Source organism: Poecilia mexicana, unplaced genomic scaffold (genome assembly GCF_051168715.1).
Source record: "Poecilia mexicana isolate PSO_F unplaced genomic scaffold, ASM5116871v1 scaffold_2, whole genome shotgun sequence".
Taxonomy (NCBI): domain Eukaryota; kingdom Metazoa; phylum Chordata; class Actinopteri; order Cyprinodontiformes; family Poeciliidae; genus Poecilia; species Poecilia mexicana.
In genome coordinates, this window is record NW_028263371.1 from 44,447,949 (window position 1) to 44,465,176 (window position 17,228).

The following is a 17,228-nucleotide window of genomic DNA, read 5'->3' on the forward strand; positions in this document are numbered from 1 at the left end:
GAAGAAAATGCAGAGGTGCAAAAAAAACAAACAAACATTCAGACCAGAGCTCAAACTTCTCATCGCTTTAGTCCAAGCAGAGCTTCACCTTTTCAGGTGAAACTTGAGGTAGCGCAGGATTCCTCGGCTGGGCAGGAAGGTGCAGCTCATGCAGGTCAGGAGATGCCAGTGGGCTCGGTTGGCGGGACTGTTGGGGTGCGGGACGTGATTGGTCTGTTTGATCAGCTGACAGTAAACTTCATCTCGTAACGGCCTCAAGTCTTGACAGGTTTGCAGGATTCCCTGAATGATTGGCACCGGGTCTGACACGGCCTCCATCTCCTGCAGCGAGTTAAAAATCTTCACGGCTTCGTCCTGCAGGCTGGTGTAACCTTTTTCCTTTTGCACTAAAAGACGCAGAGGGGAGAACGGTTTGCTTAGCCAGAGAAAATTATTTTCTTTCAATCACAATCATTGAGTACTTCAAACTAAGCCATAAAAAATAGTTAGTAAGACAGAATGCAGAAAGAAAACGTATGGCATCAAAATTATTACATCAGGAGGATCATCTTATAGCTGACACAAATCTTTGGATGCCCTCAAGAATGTTCTTAAAAAGGTTTTTCTGAATGCATTATTGGCCAATATAAATAATAATAATAAAAACAATCAACAACTTTGAAAACTGTGTGAATGAACACTCACAGTGGACGCTGACATCTCCATAAGGTAGAGGTAGAAGGGGGGAGTGCAAAGGATGCTGGGTATATCTCAGGATGGGGTTCCTCCAGTACGTCTGCTCCACAGCCTCCACATTTAAACTACTCTCCTGTAACAGCAAAATCACAAATTTGTTATTTCATGCCTTCATTAACTGACTCACAAATAATGCTTCTCACCAAATTAAGATTTAAAGTCTTCAGGATTTCTCAAACATGGCTGGAATGAATAAAAATTGCATTTCACTGTGAGGGCATTTCATAAGGCTACTATGTTCTTAGCAATTGCCAAATAAATTCCTTGTGCTACTCATCCTACCTCAATGGCACAGCTGAGGGATCACATCTGAATGAGGATGTTTCTCAACACTTCTACTATCTGATAAATTGACCTATTTCTTTTACAGTTTTCTGCACTCATGTTTCAGTCTTGCTGAGGATTATGCAATAATTTTAACCACCGTGCTGTCTGGAAGGCAGCATGAAAAAAAAAGCATGACAATTATGTTTTTCATTTGAAGCCACCACGAAAACACTGTATTCAGTCTCCCAGCAAGCAGCACAGCCAAGTCTGGACAGTTTGAATATATGTGCACTGGACGAGGCCAGTGCACACCAATTTCTATGACGTACAAGTGTATAGCAGCATTTGCTGCTGAAGACATTACACACTGCAGTAAATAGCAGCCACAGAGAGTTACATTAATTTTCTTGGAGTACCTCCAGCCCAGTGTGGGTGTGATGAGGTTGTAGCCCTGGAGTGAGGCCTGCTTTAAATTTTCTGATAATTAATCCACACCAGATAATTTCTGCCACTACATCACACACGCATGCACACGCACACACACTACCCTGAGATGCTGCTACTCCCATTATGAATTAATACAACCTGTGCATGGAAGATTTGTGCATGCTCAAAACAACCCAAATGCTACTACACAGAAAGGAGAGTGAACTGCAGTCGTAATAAGAACAAGAAGACTTCACCAAGAACCTATGGAGACCTTCCAAGCTCAAAGTAATCTTAAGTATTGAAAATATGGTCTCAATCTTGTGTAAATTAGGCCTAATACAAAGAAATGTATGCTACGATAGAACTGAAAGAATTATTACAGAGTTTAATGTCACAAAGTCTGGATGAATGGTAGGGAGAGAGGGGTGTTGTTCTGGAAAAGCAAAACCACACGAACAGCACAGCACACAGCTCAAGTACCTCACTTCACAACCGTGTGTGTCCCTGCCAAAGGTTTGCTAAGCTAGAAAGAATGTTTGTCATTTTACTGAAATATTTGGAGTGGTCAGTCCTGAGATAAATCATCAATTCCTCAAGTCATCAGTTATCAGTGAATCACAACAAAAAGTCAAACTAAGAGGTTCATCACCTTGATGTCCCTGATGAGTTGCTGAGTCGGTGTTTCGATGGGAACTTTGTTGTCTATCACTCCCTGTATGGCGTTTGCCCACCGCATGGCTTCATTCAGCATTTTAGTATAAAGTCGGTAAGAGTGTTTACGCCCATAAACAATGATATTCCAGTAACCTGGGAGGAGTGGAGAAAAGAGACATGGGATATATGCAAAAAAAAAAAAATCAGAAACGACGGCGCTAACTGATGTTAGACCTACCAGAGTCCTTGAAGACTTTCTCATCCGGTTGCACCACAGAACAGAGGCTGTTCAAGACCAGTGTTCCCAGCTTAGTTGTGTTGCGCTCTGATGACTTGTAGTAGTCAAGGGAGTTTGTGGTGAGAACAAACCAGCGCTTCTTCAGCTTCAGAGAGGTACTCTTTGCTCCTGACTTCATTTCTTTATGCAGCCAGCCTGAGAATTAAAACCGACATGTTGCCATGGATTGCTACTTAGAATATTGATTACTTAAGTTTAATCTTCTGAATGAAAATCTATCACTACACATGTATATGAATCCAGATCCAGGCTGACCTCTGACTAGGAACTCCTGCCCATCGACTTTCGTATCTCCTTTAGATTTTTGCAGCAGACCAATCCAGTGGTGCATCTCCTCAGGCGTGTCTGTGTTGCAGTGGATCACTCTGTTGGCCGTGATGATCACAAAGGAGTTTGGTCTAGAGAGAGAAAATAATCACTTTGAAGATTTTTCTTAAAAAAAAAAAAAAAAAAAGACTTTGCAAAAGTCTTTTTTTTTACCACACCTCAGATCTACATAGTCTCCCTCCAAGCAGCCAGACCTTCAGATATTTGAAATTGGTCTCATAAAAGAGCTTTTTACACTTTCCTGGGGATTTTGGCTTTTTATCAAGTTGCCGTGAATTTACTGGGAGAAAATGTGTTACCTATAAATTATTCCGGCATAAAAATGTCTTGCTTTTAGGCATTTTGTTTTGTTTTAGATCGAGGCATTTTCAAATGATTGGTCTTAGGGTGCCAGACCAAACAAAGATTGTGATGTCTGTTGTTGGTCTATTCAGACTGACGTAGTGTCGGAACCCCAGTAAATAATGCAACCGCATTTTAAATGGCCAGTTTTTCTAAAGATCACAAACCTGTTTTGAGCATATTTTTTGGAAAACTGTGTCATAAATGCTGGTTTGTTGATCTGTCTGGATTATTCCCAGCAAGACACCCTTGACAATAATGTCACTGTATCGGTTTCAGCTCCCTATTTGTCTGAATTCAGATACATTTTCCTTAGTTAGGGGAACTATCAGAAAATTAAACTTTTAGTGCAGTAACACTCACTTCAATAAAATATTTGTTCTGTCAATAAAATAGGTAATTGTTGCAGACTTGTAAACAAAAGTGGAAAAAGGGACAAAATCACATCAATTAAAATGTTATGCAGACTGCACAAAAGTGACAATGATTTTAATGACTCCTTGGCAAATGCCTTTCCTTAAAGGAATTGCATCTGTAAAAAAAAGGTCCAGATCATGACAGCCTTGCTTTCGGAGACTGTTTATCCACTATAATTGTTCCTTTGCCTTCTCTTTGTTTACATTCTGCATTTGCAATGGGTCAACCAACCACAATGCAATCATAGAGAGATACCAGAACACAATAAAAAAGGGAGAGAGAGCAAAACTGCTGATCAAGACCAAATTAAATGTATAAAGACAGTCTGATTACATAGAAGCAACTCATAAAGAAATTAAAGATGTTGAAAGATCCTATTAGGTGAAATAACATTTAGAAACTCACCTGTCTGGGTTGTCTGATGCACAAACAGAATCAATCAAACCCACATCTAGTGTACCCTACAAAGAAAAAAATGGTGGTGTGAATGAAAAGCTTTGCCTTTTAAATGCAAAATATTTTCTGTAAACATCGACTCTTCCTAAAGGATACAAGAGAGAAGCTGTAGGTCAGATAAATTAACCTTGCTACAGATCAGAGAGCTTCAGTTTCAAATTCTTCAAGTAAAACCAAAGTTATAATCTAACCTCAAAACTGGACTGGACCTTCATTCTTTAGCGGAATCAGTTACATGTTTATTCACTTCTCACTGTACAATAAAAAAAATAAAAAAATAACTGAGGCTGGAGCCGAGGCACTCACCACAGCATTCTTTGGGTTGGCCTGTTCGTGGTGCATCTCCAGGAGCTGCTCCGGGCTGGCGCTGTGGACCCGACTCAGCACATTGAACCAACCACTGAGTGGGTCAGAGGGAGTTCAGAAAGCACAAAGTCAGCAAACACGTAATTGCAAATTAAACCGTGAACTTCCATCGGGCAACCACAAGGGGGAACTTAATTTCTATACTTGTAGGTAAAGACAATTTAAAAAAGCAGCACTTGGCAGAAAGCAAGATGAACAGAGATAATGGGAATTTAATTTACCTGGCATCTTCGGGGGACTCGGCATAGATCTGATAAGTCCTCTCCTCAGTGACAATGTTCAGAGCATTTTCCTTCTCGTGGTTGTCCACAATCTCCCTTTAAAAGACACGCAGAGTTATTTTTGACAATGATAAAATGATTACTGCAGTGCCTTGCAAAAATAGTTTATACTACCAGAAACTTCAATGAATTAAATTAGGGTTTTATGCAACAAACCAACTTAAAGCAGCAAGCAATGATGGTCAAATAAGTTTCAAAATAAATAAAAATCTGTGTTTGAATTCAGCATCCTTTAGTTAATGCTTTACAGAGTCAATATCCCGACAGAATGACGCTGCTGCCAACGCATTTTAATTTCATGGCCATCATGGTGTGCAGGGTTAGATTTTTGGGCCTTTAGTCCAAAAAAGTTCAGTTTTCATCTTATCTGATTGAGGCACCTCCTCCCACATGTTTACTGTTTCTACTGAGATGGCCTGTAGTTTACTGCAACTCGAGGGCAGAATTAAAAAAAAAAATAACGACGGTTGTAATTTTTACAGATTGTTTCCTACGAGGGTGTTTTCTGAAGGAAATTTGATGCACTTGACTTTATCCAGAGGTATTAGGATATTAGGGGGTCTGAATGTAAAAGCACAACGCACTTTTCAGACTTGTAAGCTATTTTGAGGCCTGTTTATCATCTTCTTTCCACTTGAAAAATTAAATATAATTGGTTATATCGTGACAAGATGGAAAAAAACAACAACTTTAAAATACTTGACACTGTATGACATTTATTCAAGGTTTCTTACTTGGCTGCACGGATGTCTATCGTCCCTTTCAGCTTCTCTTCGCTGTCGTTCTCGAAGTACATGAGTTTTGCCTCGCGCAGGACAAACCATCGCATCTTCCAGTTGCGCCGAGACAAAGTGGACATCCCTCCGCCTTTTTTGTAAAGCCAGCCAGATTTGAGGGAATCCTGTTTGGCCCGGAACCACATGAAGGTCTCGTCTTTGAGCACACACCAGCGGCGACGCCATGGGATCATGAGTCCACCTGAGATGTTTATTGGGTCATTTTAAAATGTGACGAGATATTTCACTTAAAACGCTGCTGCTTCCGGTGACTAAAATGCAAGGATACGAACCAGTCTGAAAGACCCAAGGTCGACATATTTAAGCTGTGCATTAATCGTTTGCATGCCTCGTGGGCAGTGGCTCGGTACTCACCCTTCATGTAGAGGTAGCCATGGAAATATGGAGGCCCAGTGCCATTCAGCAAACTCACTCTCCCATTGGAAATCTCCTCATCTGTGTCCACGTAGCCGTCATTCTCCTCGTCACTGTCAATGAACTGAAACACAGCAGCACCGTGATGTTGCTTCACTCTGGGTGGATGTGAAATACACAGCAACGCTTTGCTCAACATGCATAAGGTACAAAAAAAAAAATCTTTGAGCTGCAAGTATAATTAACGACCGCTTCATTTAGATCTGCACCATTCTGTAATTTCACTTCTGACATTCTGTCTGAACTCGCTTGCAGAAATCTTTAAAAGCCGTCCCTTCACACCAACACAGATGCACGTTTCTGCATGCCAACACATACAACATTTTTCTTTTCCTCTGACATTCTGCTGATGCCACAAAGTTCAGACTGAAGGCTCTGCTAAGCCAGCGGTATCTTGCATTTAGGCTCAAATGCAGCCACATCTGCGGAGCCAAAACAAATGATTTCTAGTCAGCTTCATTGTTGTTTCCATGTGAGCTGGGCCTTGTGGTAACAGCAGCAGGCAACACAGCAAAGGATCATGTGTGGAGAAGTCATATGTTAAAGCAAAATAATAAACACCGGACATTCTTGGTGTTTTAGTGCATGTGAGAGCAACCTCACTGAGCTCTCGTTTAGGTTTCAACTTTAATAATGCATATTTCGAGTAGTTTATGTCTACTTGCTTCAGATGTTACTTTCAGTGATTTGGCTTATAATATAGTGACTCGCAAAAGTTCTCAAATCTCTTGAACACATTCTGCCACGCCTTCACACTTTTATGTACTTTATTCTGATTTTATGTTAGACCAGCGCAATGTACAGTAAAACTGTTTAAAGCATTTTCTTCTCTCATGCTACCAAATAACATCCAGTGCAACCAATTAATCGTCACCTAATAAGGAAATTGAGCTCACATGTGTGCAACTTGAACTCGGTATAAATTCAGCTGTTCTGTGAAGGCCTCAGAGGTTTGTTGAACATTAGAGAACAAAACCACATGAAGACCAAGGAACACATCAGGCACATCAGAGCTAAAGCTGTAAAGAAGCTAAAAGCAGGGTTTGATTATTACCTAATATCCCAACCTTTGAACAGCTCACATAACCCTGATCAAAAACACATCTCAAAATGGAGACCACATGACACATGTCCAAAAAATGTCAGGCAAAGAGAAGCATCCAATAGGCCGATGGTCAGTCCGGAGGAGCTTCCATGGTTGAGGTGGGAGAATTTCATGCTAGGACAACTTTTAGTTGCACAGCACAAATCTAGCCTTCAGGTGAAGGAGGAAGACAACCACAAGAAGTCCTGTTTAAAGTTTGCCACAAGTCATGGAGGAAACACAGCAAACATGAAGAACGAGGTCGCCTCGTCTGAGGAAACCAGAGCTGAAACTTTTAGCCTACATGGGGGGGGGGGGTGGGGGGGGGGGAACCTACACTGCATATCGCCCTGAACACAGCATTCCCAGAAGGCCACCTGGTAGTGCCAGAATTATGAAGCTGGTGAAAGTTGATGGGAGGATGGATGGAGTGAAAGACAGAGCAAACCTATTCAGAGTGTCGCTGGACGATTTAATGAAATGTATCACAGTATAAGGGTTTCATATCAGTCGATACCGATAATTATTGATTAGTTTTTTTTTTTGCTTTAAATACCTAAAATACGGCCAAGCTAACAAAGTGACCATTTTATCCACCATTTCCCCTCAAGCTGTTGTACCCCTTTTCTTCTTCCACTCCACTCCATGCCACTGTTTTACTGTTTTTGTTTTATTATTTTTAAGCAGTTATGAGGCACAGTGGACAACCCTGAAACTGCTGCTGTACAAGTTACTCAACAGCTTGTTGCTAGGTAGCCGTATGCTACTCAACAGGTTGTTGCTATAGGTAACCAAAGAGTGAGTGAATTAGTTGATATGTTTTAAGCTGGCTGTTAGAGTAGCTTAAGCCTTTCCTCTGTCTACATCCACCAGAATGTTGGATCAGAGTTCAGTGAAATTATTCAGCATTATAAAGAACGTGTCATTTATTGATATTGGTCACCTGCCTATCACTATATATATTGTTACTGATTTATTGTCCAGTCCTAGTTGAGAGGCTACAAAAGACTGAGGCAGAGGTTCAACTTTCAGATGGACAACAATCCTACTCCTGGTTGTTGGTCTATCACATAAAATTAAATACACAGAGGTGTGGGGTTTCAATGAGGCAAGAAAGGTTTGATAGATAAATATTCAGCAGAAGCTGAACTTACGGAGTCTGAGCTGCCTCTGAAAGAATCCAGGCTGTTTTGTGTGCAGGAGGATTCTCGTAACACCTCCTCGTCTGTGATATGGCCATCGTTGATGCTTGCACCTGAGCTCCCATGGGCCTCCTCAAACTCCTCCTGATCGTAGTCTGACTCTGCGTCTGGCAGGTTTGACTGCGATGGCACATCATTCAAAGGCACAAAATCCAAAGTCCTGGTAGTTGTCTGGCATGGCTGCCTTTCTCCATTAGTCACTATAAGAGGAGAAGGAGGAGGGGGACGGGTTTGGGAGTCTGTAACAATGGGGGTATGATTAAGTCCATTAGTGGTGGCAGGGGGGAGTTTTTCTGGTCCAGAGTGAGGACCTGAGGATGAGGACACCGTGACTCCTTCTGCAAAGGCAGGGGGAGGAGGAGGAATACTCTGAAACACGTCTGTATCAAGAGGAACCGCAGCTGGGGGAGGAAAGTCCGGCAAAGGAACACATTCGTCCTCCGCGGGGAAACCCTCGTCCACTTCCTCCTCAGCCAAAGGAGCTGCCGATTCGTTCACTTCGTGGAGATTTTCCTCGCTCGAGAGCGATGGCTCTAGCCCTCCGAAGTCCAGCAGCTCCAGGAACTCCGTTGCCACGCGAGACGCCTCCTTCTCCAGCCTGTAGATCTCAGCGTCCCTCATCTGACGCAGCTCCTCGCGGGAAACGTCCCCGAGGAGCGACACGCCATCCTCCTGCTGCTTCTGCAGACGCTCGATCTCCCGCTCGAGACGCAGGATCTCCTCCATCTGGCGACTCTCCTCCTCAGAGGTGTGGTTGTAGGACGGAGTCTGGGTGAGATCCTGCTGTTGACCAGAACGGTTCAGAAAATTCAACCATCTGTTCACACATCATGTTTGAGTTATTATTTTAGAAGCGGAAGATGAAATTGAGTTACCTTAGGGCAAGCACCATTCACAAGGGAGTTCCTACAGATAGAATATTGATTTTATAATTAGAGTATAAAGTAAAGAAAGTTACACAACAAACACAAAAACTACATTCTACCTTGTTGTATCCCCTTTAGCTGCCAATTTCTGCTGTTCTTCTTTCTCCTTCATCAGTCTCTGCTCCTCCTCCTCCTCTGCCCTCCTTTTGCCCTCCTCTTCCTCCTTAAGTCTCTCCTCTTCTTTCCGTCTCTCCTCCTCCTCCATCCTTTCCCTCTCGTCCTCTAAACGCCTCCTCTCCTCTTCCTCTTCCCTCCTTTTCTTCTCCTCTTCCTCCCGCCTCCGCTTTTCCTCCCTAAGTTTGTGGCAGACGGACCGAGCGAGTTGTCCCCTGCGGTGTTTCTGCAGGATGACGGCAGCCAAGCGCAGGCGCACGAAGGCGCGTCTCCAAAAGTGAGCACGGTAGTTCTTCTGGATGGTAACGACGCTGTACAGGACCCTCTTGTATTGTTTCCTGTAAACAAATATATAAAAAAAAAAAGAAGTCAAAAAGAATTGATGTTGACCTCAAACGTCTTTGTTTCATATTTACCAAGAAATTGGTTTTTGAACAGAATCAGTGGTCAACTTTCACAGTCTTCAGTGTGGAAGTTGTTGCTGATAAAAAACCCTCCATGTTATGTATTTTTAATGGGTCTAACGGTGACATTATAAGAAATACACAAGTTCTATGGAGATATTTCATTTCAACTTCTTGAAGAACCTTGAATAATATGAGTTAAAACAACATTTGATTTAGCATTTTTTAATTGAATTAATACATTTCTGTTATTCTGTTTATCTACAAAAGAGCAATACTTTCAGCAAACACAAATGCTGGATGGAGTACCTGAAAGTAACTCTGTTTAAGTTTGACAAGATTTCAGTCTTTGCCTGCTTTGAAACACCCTGGACTTGAAAGCACTGGCAGCCTTTTGAAAATGTCAGAGTTAAGCTAAGTCACATCTGACGGACAAGTCCAAGTCAAGTTTCAAGGAGACAAGTGCTCTTCAAGTCTCAAGTCTCTATCGACCTAAGCAAACACTTTCTCAACTAGTCTGCTAATAATTTATGTAAGCAGTGTTCAATTCTGATACCATTCGCCCTTAATTTTATGCATAAGCATGTACCTTTTTTTTTTTGTTGTTTACTTTTTGAAGCATGTACATAAACTGTGCTGATTTGTATTTTTCTGGAACATCATAAAGTGTGACATTTATCTGATTTGAAATATAAATCTACTGAATGTGTCAAAAAAAGGCCTTTTTAGTTCGTCTTGACAATGACGTCGTTAATAACTCAATTCCCCGACTGCGTGTCTAAGTCAAGTCTGAAGTCTTTGTTCAAGGAGCTCAAACCTCCAAGTAAAACTAAATGCTATCATAACGTGCTAAAGATGCTAATAATTTTGTTTCCCGTTTTTACAGCAACGGCACTTACATGTGCATGACGTCGCCTCCGCTCCTATTACAACTAATTAACGACCACCCACAGAAGGACGGCTAGTGTATAAATAGCTTAAAGGCTGTTTTTGAAACTTCCTGTTTTGTTGTTCTTCCTGTTTTAAAAGGAACAGCTTTTAGGACAAAAAAAAAAAATCTGTTTCGGCAGGTCAAAGCTGTACAAAAACACACACAATTCTGACTGGTGCATCTTTATTTCTGCTTCTCTGTTTAAATAAACACCCTGGAAAGAAAAAGGCCTGTACGGCTATGCCAATCCTCTGTGGGCCGTTGTGTTTAGCATTGTGACTCAGCCCCAACACCCACACACAGCACATGCATTAGATGCATATAAACATGGACACGTCCAAACAGCACATAACTTTCTGGGGACCACACACGAAACTCTGCTCCGACTCTGTGACCCCCCGGTCTGACCTGTCGTCCACATTTGTCACAGCGTGTGCTTCCTCTGGTGTCAGGATGGCCTCTGTACTGATATAATGTTACGTGTAATAACACAAAGCCTGTACTTGTGCCTTTAGGGAACTTCCCGAGGCTCTGGCTTCGGTAAGAACGAATCAGAGGGGAAGGAAACCCATAACCTGAATGCTGTCATCAGCCCCATTATACTCTCCCAGCAGAGCTTTTCGCAGTACTGTATGTAACCTTATATATGTCTGCATGCAGGTGGAGAACAGTTAGATTAAATGCCTGAGGGGCGTCTGCATGTGCAGATGTTTAACAGGCATTGAGAAGAGAAGAGAGGCGGGCTATGCAATTAGTCAAGTTTTGGTCAGATTCTTTTCAGTTTCTGCTCGAGAAACATTTCAGCGCCCCTTTGATTTTCACCACGTTGAAATCCATTATAAAATTCTAAAGACTAGAGGAATTTGTAAATACGATGATGTGAGCTAAAGAAATCCGAGAGTTCCTTGAAGAATTAAGAGGTTTTATAGCATTTAAGCTGTCATCACACTTTTCCTCTTTCACCATGGAGGTTAACGTACTGAAAAATGAAAGTTCTCTGGGTATACAAAAAGTGCAAAAAGTGTTTCATGATACATTAAGTATATGAAATATACATGTCACTTCTGTATAGTGCATGCATACTAGCGGGTGAATAAATTCACATTGCTGTATAGTGTTAGGTTATAGTACTTCTTTGTCCAAAGTGATCAGATAATAAATCAGAAAGTAGGTCAGGTTGTCAGTCACACCCATTTTTACCAGAGAAAACTACATAAATGGGTGCATAACTTTTAAAAAGAAACCCAAGCATCAGTTGAAAGCAAGCCACTTATGTATCCATTCATAATGTCTTCCACTGCTTATGCTTGTCTTTATACTGTTTGTCTATTAGCTAGTTGTGTAAATGTTTTCTTTTGTTGATGTATGTTACTTAATTTTTTTTTTACTTTTTTTAATATAACTGTATATATGTGAGGTATTTTTTCCCTTATTTGTCTTGAACAGAGGATATAATTTAGCTACTGTGCTAATTCCTGAATGGTGATTCTGCCATAAATTATGGTGATGTTGTTTAATGTGCACCATCTTAACCAAATAAATTAAATTAAATTAAATCCCAAAACTCCAGGGCTGCACAAAATGAAGAAAACATATAATTGTGATACTATTGTTGAATATTACTAAGCTGATATTAATCATCATACTCCCACTGAAAAACACATCTATCGTGGTGAACAAGACCATAGAAAGTCCATCCAACAAGCCAAATATTTCATTCACATGCAGACTTTTCATAACTGGAACTTGAAATATTATAGGGTACCAAATATTTCATCCAAACACATATTGGATGAAATATTTATTTATGGTTATTGTGATGTGACTGTGCATTTATGCAGAAGTTTTGGCCCTTTTATCCATTCTTTGACAAATAGCTCAACAAAGTTGAATGGAGACCAAGAGTGTATTTTCATTTCTTCTCCCAGATTCTCGTTTGGAGTTGAGTCTGGACTTTGACTGGGTCACTCTAGCACAGCAAGAATTAAGCCGTTCCACTGCAGATGTTGCTCCATATTTTTAATTGTTCTGCCGACTGTCCCAAGCCTTTTCCAGCCTCTATCAGGTTTACTTTGGGATTTCCATCTTCCTATCAAGTCTGACCGGCCTCTGTGAACCAAAGCAGCCCCACAGCATAATGTTGCCACCACCATGCCAGGACACTCTGTATGTTGTGATCAGGATGAGTTGCAGTGTTATGAATACTTTTGCAGGGCAATGTTTATAGGCAACAACTTTTTAAAAATTTTATTATCAACAAAACGCTTAGCTCCAGGATGCAGTTTAGCAAGTATGATTATGTGATTATTCTAAATAAGAAGCACGTCAAATCAGTTTATCTCTTTTTGCTCCCTGGGACAGTAAAGCTAAACATTGTGTGCTCCATTATGTAAAATTAAGTGGTTATCTGTGGTTTATGCTAATAGAATAAAGAACACCAACAACCATGTTACGTCACCAGGCTCTTACAGCTTCATTCCCTCTAACTTTATAATTTAATTGTAACTTAAAAGATCCCAAATGAAGGCTCTTGAGAGAAAAAAAAAAACCCAGATGTTCTGCAACAATGACTGGCTGTCCACTAACTGGGCCATGTACTGCTCAGCAAGTCCACATAGCACGCATATACATCATACAGGGAAGAGATAACTCTGCCAAAGCCATGCATGAAAGCACCTAATCCACCCTCCACCTCCCCCATGTGTGTACACACACACTCACACACTAACACATAAGCTGCATACCTCCACCACAAAACAAACACTGACAACTGCCGCTGCCACTCAGCAATTCAACCCCCCCACCCTCCGTCCGTCCAATCACTCACCTTGCCACATAGCTGAGGATGTGGGCGCGGATCACCATGCCAGCCCTGCGCCGCACCTCTTCCCTCTCCTTCTCCAGCCTCTGCTCCAGCGCCTCCTTCAAGAACACCTGCAGGACGAGCAGCGCCACGGCCGACGTGGGGATGACAGAGAGGCGGGACGGGGCGGGAGGGATGACAAAGAGGATGGGTTAGTTCCTACGCTTGGTAAGCTTGTAAATATTAAAAAAAATAAATAAAAAATAAAAAGAGAGAAAGGGACGGGGGCCCACAGAGATGTGACGGGCCCCTGTTTTCTGTTGGTCACTGCAGGAGGAAGCTGTGGTGCAGCTGTAGCTACCATGCAAGCTGGTCTTCCTGACTGCAGAGCAGAACAGGCAGGAAAACTGACTGACTGACTGCAGCGTTTCTGCTGCTGCAGAGCCTCATTGTGTTCGGGGCGTCCTTCCTGAGCTTTCCTCTTCTGCTGCTACCGCTGCCTTGGTAGCTAGACTGACGTATGCAGGCAGAAAGGCACAGACAACGGGGGAGGGAAGAGGCGGGGAGAGGGAGGGATGAAGGGATATGAGGGGGGAGGGATGGTGGCTGCTGTCCAGATGGAAAGCCACACCTCTTCTTGGTCTCATGAGGGAAGGAGAAAGAGTTTGAGTTAACCCTTCCCTCACTCCTGGAAACTTTTTTTTTTTCCCCCCAACATTTTCACTTTTGTTGTAAGAGACTGGAAACCCTGTAACTTTTGTCTGAGCTAAAACAGAGCTTATGTGGCCACTTTATTCCCCAGAAGAAGAGTTTCCGTTCGCGGGTGGAGACATTCAAGTGTTTGTGTGTTTTGTTTCCCAGATGTTCCACTTATCAAAGGATCTCACAGCTGCAGCTCTGCCCAAACTCTGTGAAAGTCTGTGAGAGGAGGAAGCTTCCCCTTCGTCCACATCCTTCCCCCGTCTGTAAAACAAATGGCTCTCAAACACATGCGCGAGCCAGCAAATATCAACCCTGGTCTCCTAATTCAGGGCACACAGCTTCCCCCTGGACACAATCAGTGCGTACATAATTACACACAGCTGGTTCCACCAGAAGGAAACGTAGAACCTGAGCCTCGTTCCCACAACCCACACAACATTACCCAGAAACCAGGAATAACACACTGTCACCAGAAACACTCGCTCATGAACTGAGCAATGTTGTCTCATACAGTGACTTGCAAAAGCATTGAGCTCTCTTGAGCTCTTTCACATTTTTCACAACAAAAAACTTCAATGTATCACAATGAGACATAAAATGTAAGGAAGATATACGTAGTTTTAAGCCTTTTCCTCAGAAAAAATGTCTTGTAGTTAAAATTACTAACCCTTCTGCAGTAGGTCTGACTGTACCTATCATTCCCCAACTCGAAGGTGAAGCTCCGCCCCAGTTTCAAGGCTTTTGCAGCCTCTCACAGGTTTCTTCCAGGATTAACTATTATTTAGCTCAATCCGACTTATCATGTGTTTCTGTGAAGTATTAGTTGTCCAGTTTACAGTTATGTACTACTTGGTGTTAGTCTATGACAAGGCTCTGCAACCTTTACAACCTGAAGACCCATTTTTTACTCTCAGGCCTGTCAAATAAAACATAATTAGAGCCAGAAATGTCACAAGACCTGTTAAAGAAAAACTTGAGTTTGTTATATTTAAATTTAGAAACCACAGCTGTCTGGTTCTTTACAACTTTTAGCCAAAGTTAGTAAGAGTCATCTTGGACGGTCCAGAGAGCCAATTGCGGCTCTGGAGCCAAAGGTTGCAGACCCCTGGTTTATGACAATACATCCTAATAAAACACACTGAAGGTTGTGTTTGGAAAGAGTAATACCTTAGCGAGGCAAAGCTAGCTGAGGGTTCATCCACCTCGTCTGGGTGACTGTGTGGCACATTTAATTTACACTGGCATCTGCACATTCGCTGTCATGCACCAGTTATGCATTCAAAGCGAGCCATACATATGGCCCGCATCATTTTTCATGTCTCACCATGCGTTTTGGCCTGCCATGTGTGCAGGCTGACACTGTTCACGGCGTGCTAGCCAAATGGGATATTACAAGAAAAGTGTCCAAAAGGGAAACTGCAAATCTGAAAAGTCTCAGCCACGCAGGAACCACAACTGAGGGCAGGAAGGAACCAGGGGTCAGATGCGGGTTTAGCTGATTTCAAAAGAACTCCATAAAAGCTGTTTTCTTCATAGCTTCTCTTGGCTTTGCGCAGCCAGACTGAAACGAGTTAGTTAAAGTCGATCTTTCTTTGAAATAGAGTCGAGTGAGCTTCAGACTGCAACGCAGAGCTATTAAAACTCTTCAAAAACAAGGGCACGAAGCATGCCGTGACTGTAAGTCTGCCTCGATGTTACTCACACGGACAGTTGCTTGTTTAATGCACAGCTCGGTGAGTGTGTCAAGGGGAAAACACCGCAGCTCCTACAGGATTGTCTCGTGATTACAGTAAGTCCTTGTCTGAGTTACAGTTACCGACTCAGGATTTTCCTTTCAGGAGGAGGAAGTTGTCAACAAGACTCAGACAAATCTTTGGGACATGAGTCAAAGAGACTGTGGTGGCCATTAACAGTTTAGGGGTGACAGAAGGCTCAGCTTGGTCTCAAAGGTTTGCAGATTTTCTCAAACATTCTTCATTTTTTCTTTTTTTTTTGGCAAAACGTGGCTTGTTTATGCACTCGGTGTATAAAAAAGCTCTCTAACAAGGTGTTTGTCAAGTGAGTTGCTAACCAAATAGTATTTTGTGGCCTTCTGTGGTCTTAAAGAAAAACATAAACTGACTTTTTAACGTCTCCCTGAGCCTATCTGGTTAAACTTTCCCATCCATATTTGAGAAACCAAAAACCTAGAAAGTTGATATTTTCTTTCTTGGCAAAAGAGAAAATAATTTGAAACATTGAACTGCGGTGTTGTTTGTGGCTACTCGAAGTGCCCAGGGCATGAATCTACGACAAGTCACTCCAAACTGACAAAAAAACATGAGGAAAAAACCAACAAGTCCAGGCATGTTTTTATAAGTGTGTGTATGTGAGCTGCACCTTTGTCTTCCCCAGCTGCCACTCTTTCTTGGTGTTATCATGAAGGGTGAGTACTTCCAAACAGCAAGACTTCTCTTCCGCCGAGACGGTTTTGTTTTTGTGGATCATTTTGTACCTGTGAAAACACAAAAACATGAAGAAAATATTTCTGTCTGCCTGTATTGTAAAATAAAATCTATCTCCTTTTTGACTGGTATGACTACGCAATGAGGTCAAAGCAAGTAAAAATAATGACAAAGTGACCCAGTGTAGTAAAAAATTAGATACATTTTAAACAAAATTTGATGGAAACTTTCTAGGGTTAAACAGAAGTAATTCTTTCTAATAAAAAAAGATGCCTTACATTTAAGATCCCAATTAAATTACAGCCTTATCCTAAGGATAAAGCAAAAATAATTATTCTGACTTTGATAGCTAGATACATTTTTATACTATGGTGTCTAAATTGTATTTGAAAGCACAAATATAATTTAGTCTCAGTAAAAGGACTTTCTGTCAGCGACAGGCCAACATCATCACAGATTCTTCAGCTGGCATAAAGTACAAATACTGTTTTATCTCAAACCCACCTGACAAGTTTTTTTAACAACAAAAAAAAATGGGGGTTGCGGTTAAAGCAGCCAAAGTTTTTAGCAAATCTTATACATTTACATTTGTGTTATTTGTTTCATTTCTATAACAAAGTAAATACAGCTGCACAGTCTGAGTAGGGCTTACTTCTGGTTTTCCTACCTGCTGAAAAAGTCTTTAAATGTTCTGCGGACGGGGAATCCAGCCTTTCGAATCTTTACAGTTTCCAGCATTCCAGAATATCGCAGCTGGTTCAACACAACATCCGGGTCGAACCGATTAGCCTTCTGCCAGAGACAAACAAGCAAGAAGAACGACTTTTTTTTTTTT

At 41.7% G+C, this 17,228-nt stretch overlaps 1 protein-coding gene across 2 annotated transcripts in view; it reads right to left on the minus strand.

Annotated features, from left to right (window-relative positions):
* myo10l3 (myosin X, like 3) overlaps window positions 1-17,228 on the minus strand; it is a 67,243-nt gene that overhangs the window by 4,363 nt on the left and 45,652 nt on the right. The window contains exons 20-35 of one of the 2 annotated variants that reach the window (XM_014997353.2): window positions 17,061-17,185; window positions 16,329-16,443; window positions 13,272-13,378; window positions 9,055-9,447; window positions 8,945-8,975; window positions 8,022-8,849; window positions 5,724-5,847; window positions 5,307-5,550; window positions 4,513-4,608; window positions 4,232-4,325; window positions 3,875-3,930; window positions 2,639-2,781; window positions 2,324-2,518; window positions 2,081-2,238; window positions 685-808; window positions 89-386 (exon numbers count right to left, since the gene is read on the minus strand). In XM_014997353.2, coding sequence (XP_014852839.2) covers window positions 89-386; window positions 685-808; window positions 2,081-2,238; window positions 2,324-2,518; window positions 2,639-2,781; window positions 3,875-3,930; window positions 4,232-4,325; window positions 4,513-4,608; window positions 5,307-5,550; window positions 5,724-5,847; window positions 8,022-8,849; window positions 8,945-8,975; window positions 9,055-9,447; window positions 13,272-13,378; window positions 16,329-16,443; window positions 17,061-17,185 — 3,131 coding nt within the window. Of the gene's footprint in view, window positions 1-88; window positions 387-684; window positions 809-2,080; window positions 2,239-2,323; window positions 2,519-2,638; window positions 2,782-3,874; window positions 3,931-4,231; window positions 4,326-4,512; window positions 4,609-5,306; window positions 5,551-5,723; window positions 5,848-8,021; window positions 8,853-8,944; window positions 8,976-9,054; window positions 9,448-13,271; window positions 13,379-16,328; window positions 16,444-17,060; window positions 17,186-17,228 lie in introns of both variants that reach the window. The other variant, XM_014997344.2, reaches the window with a different exon arrangement.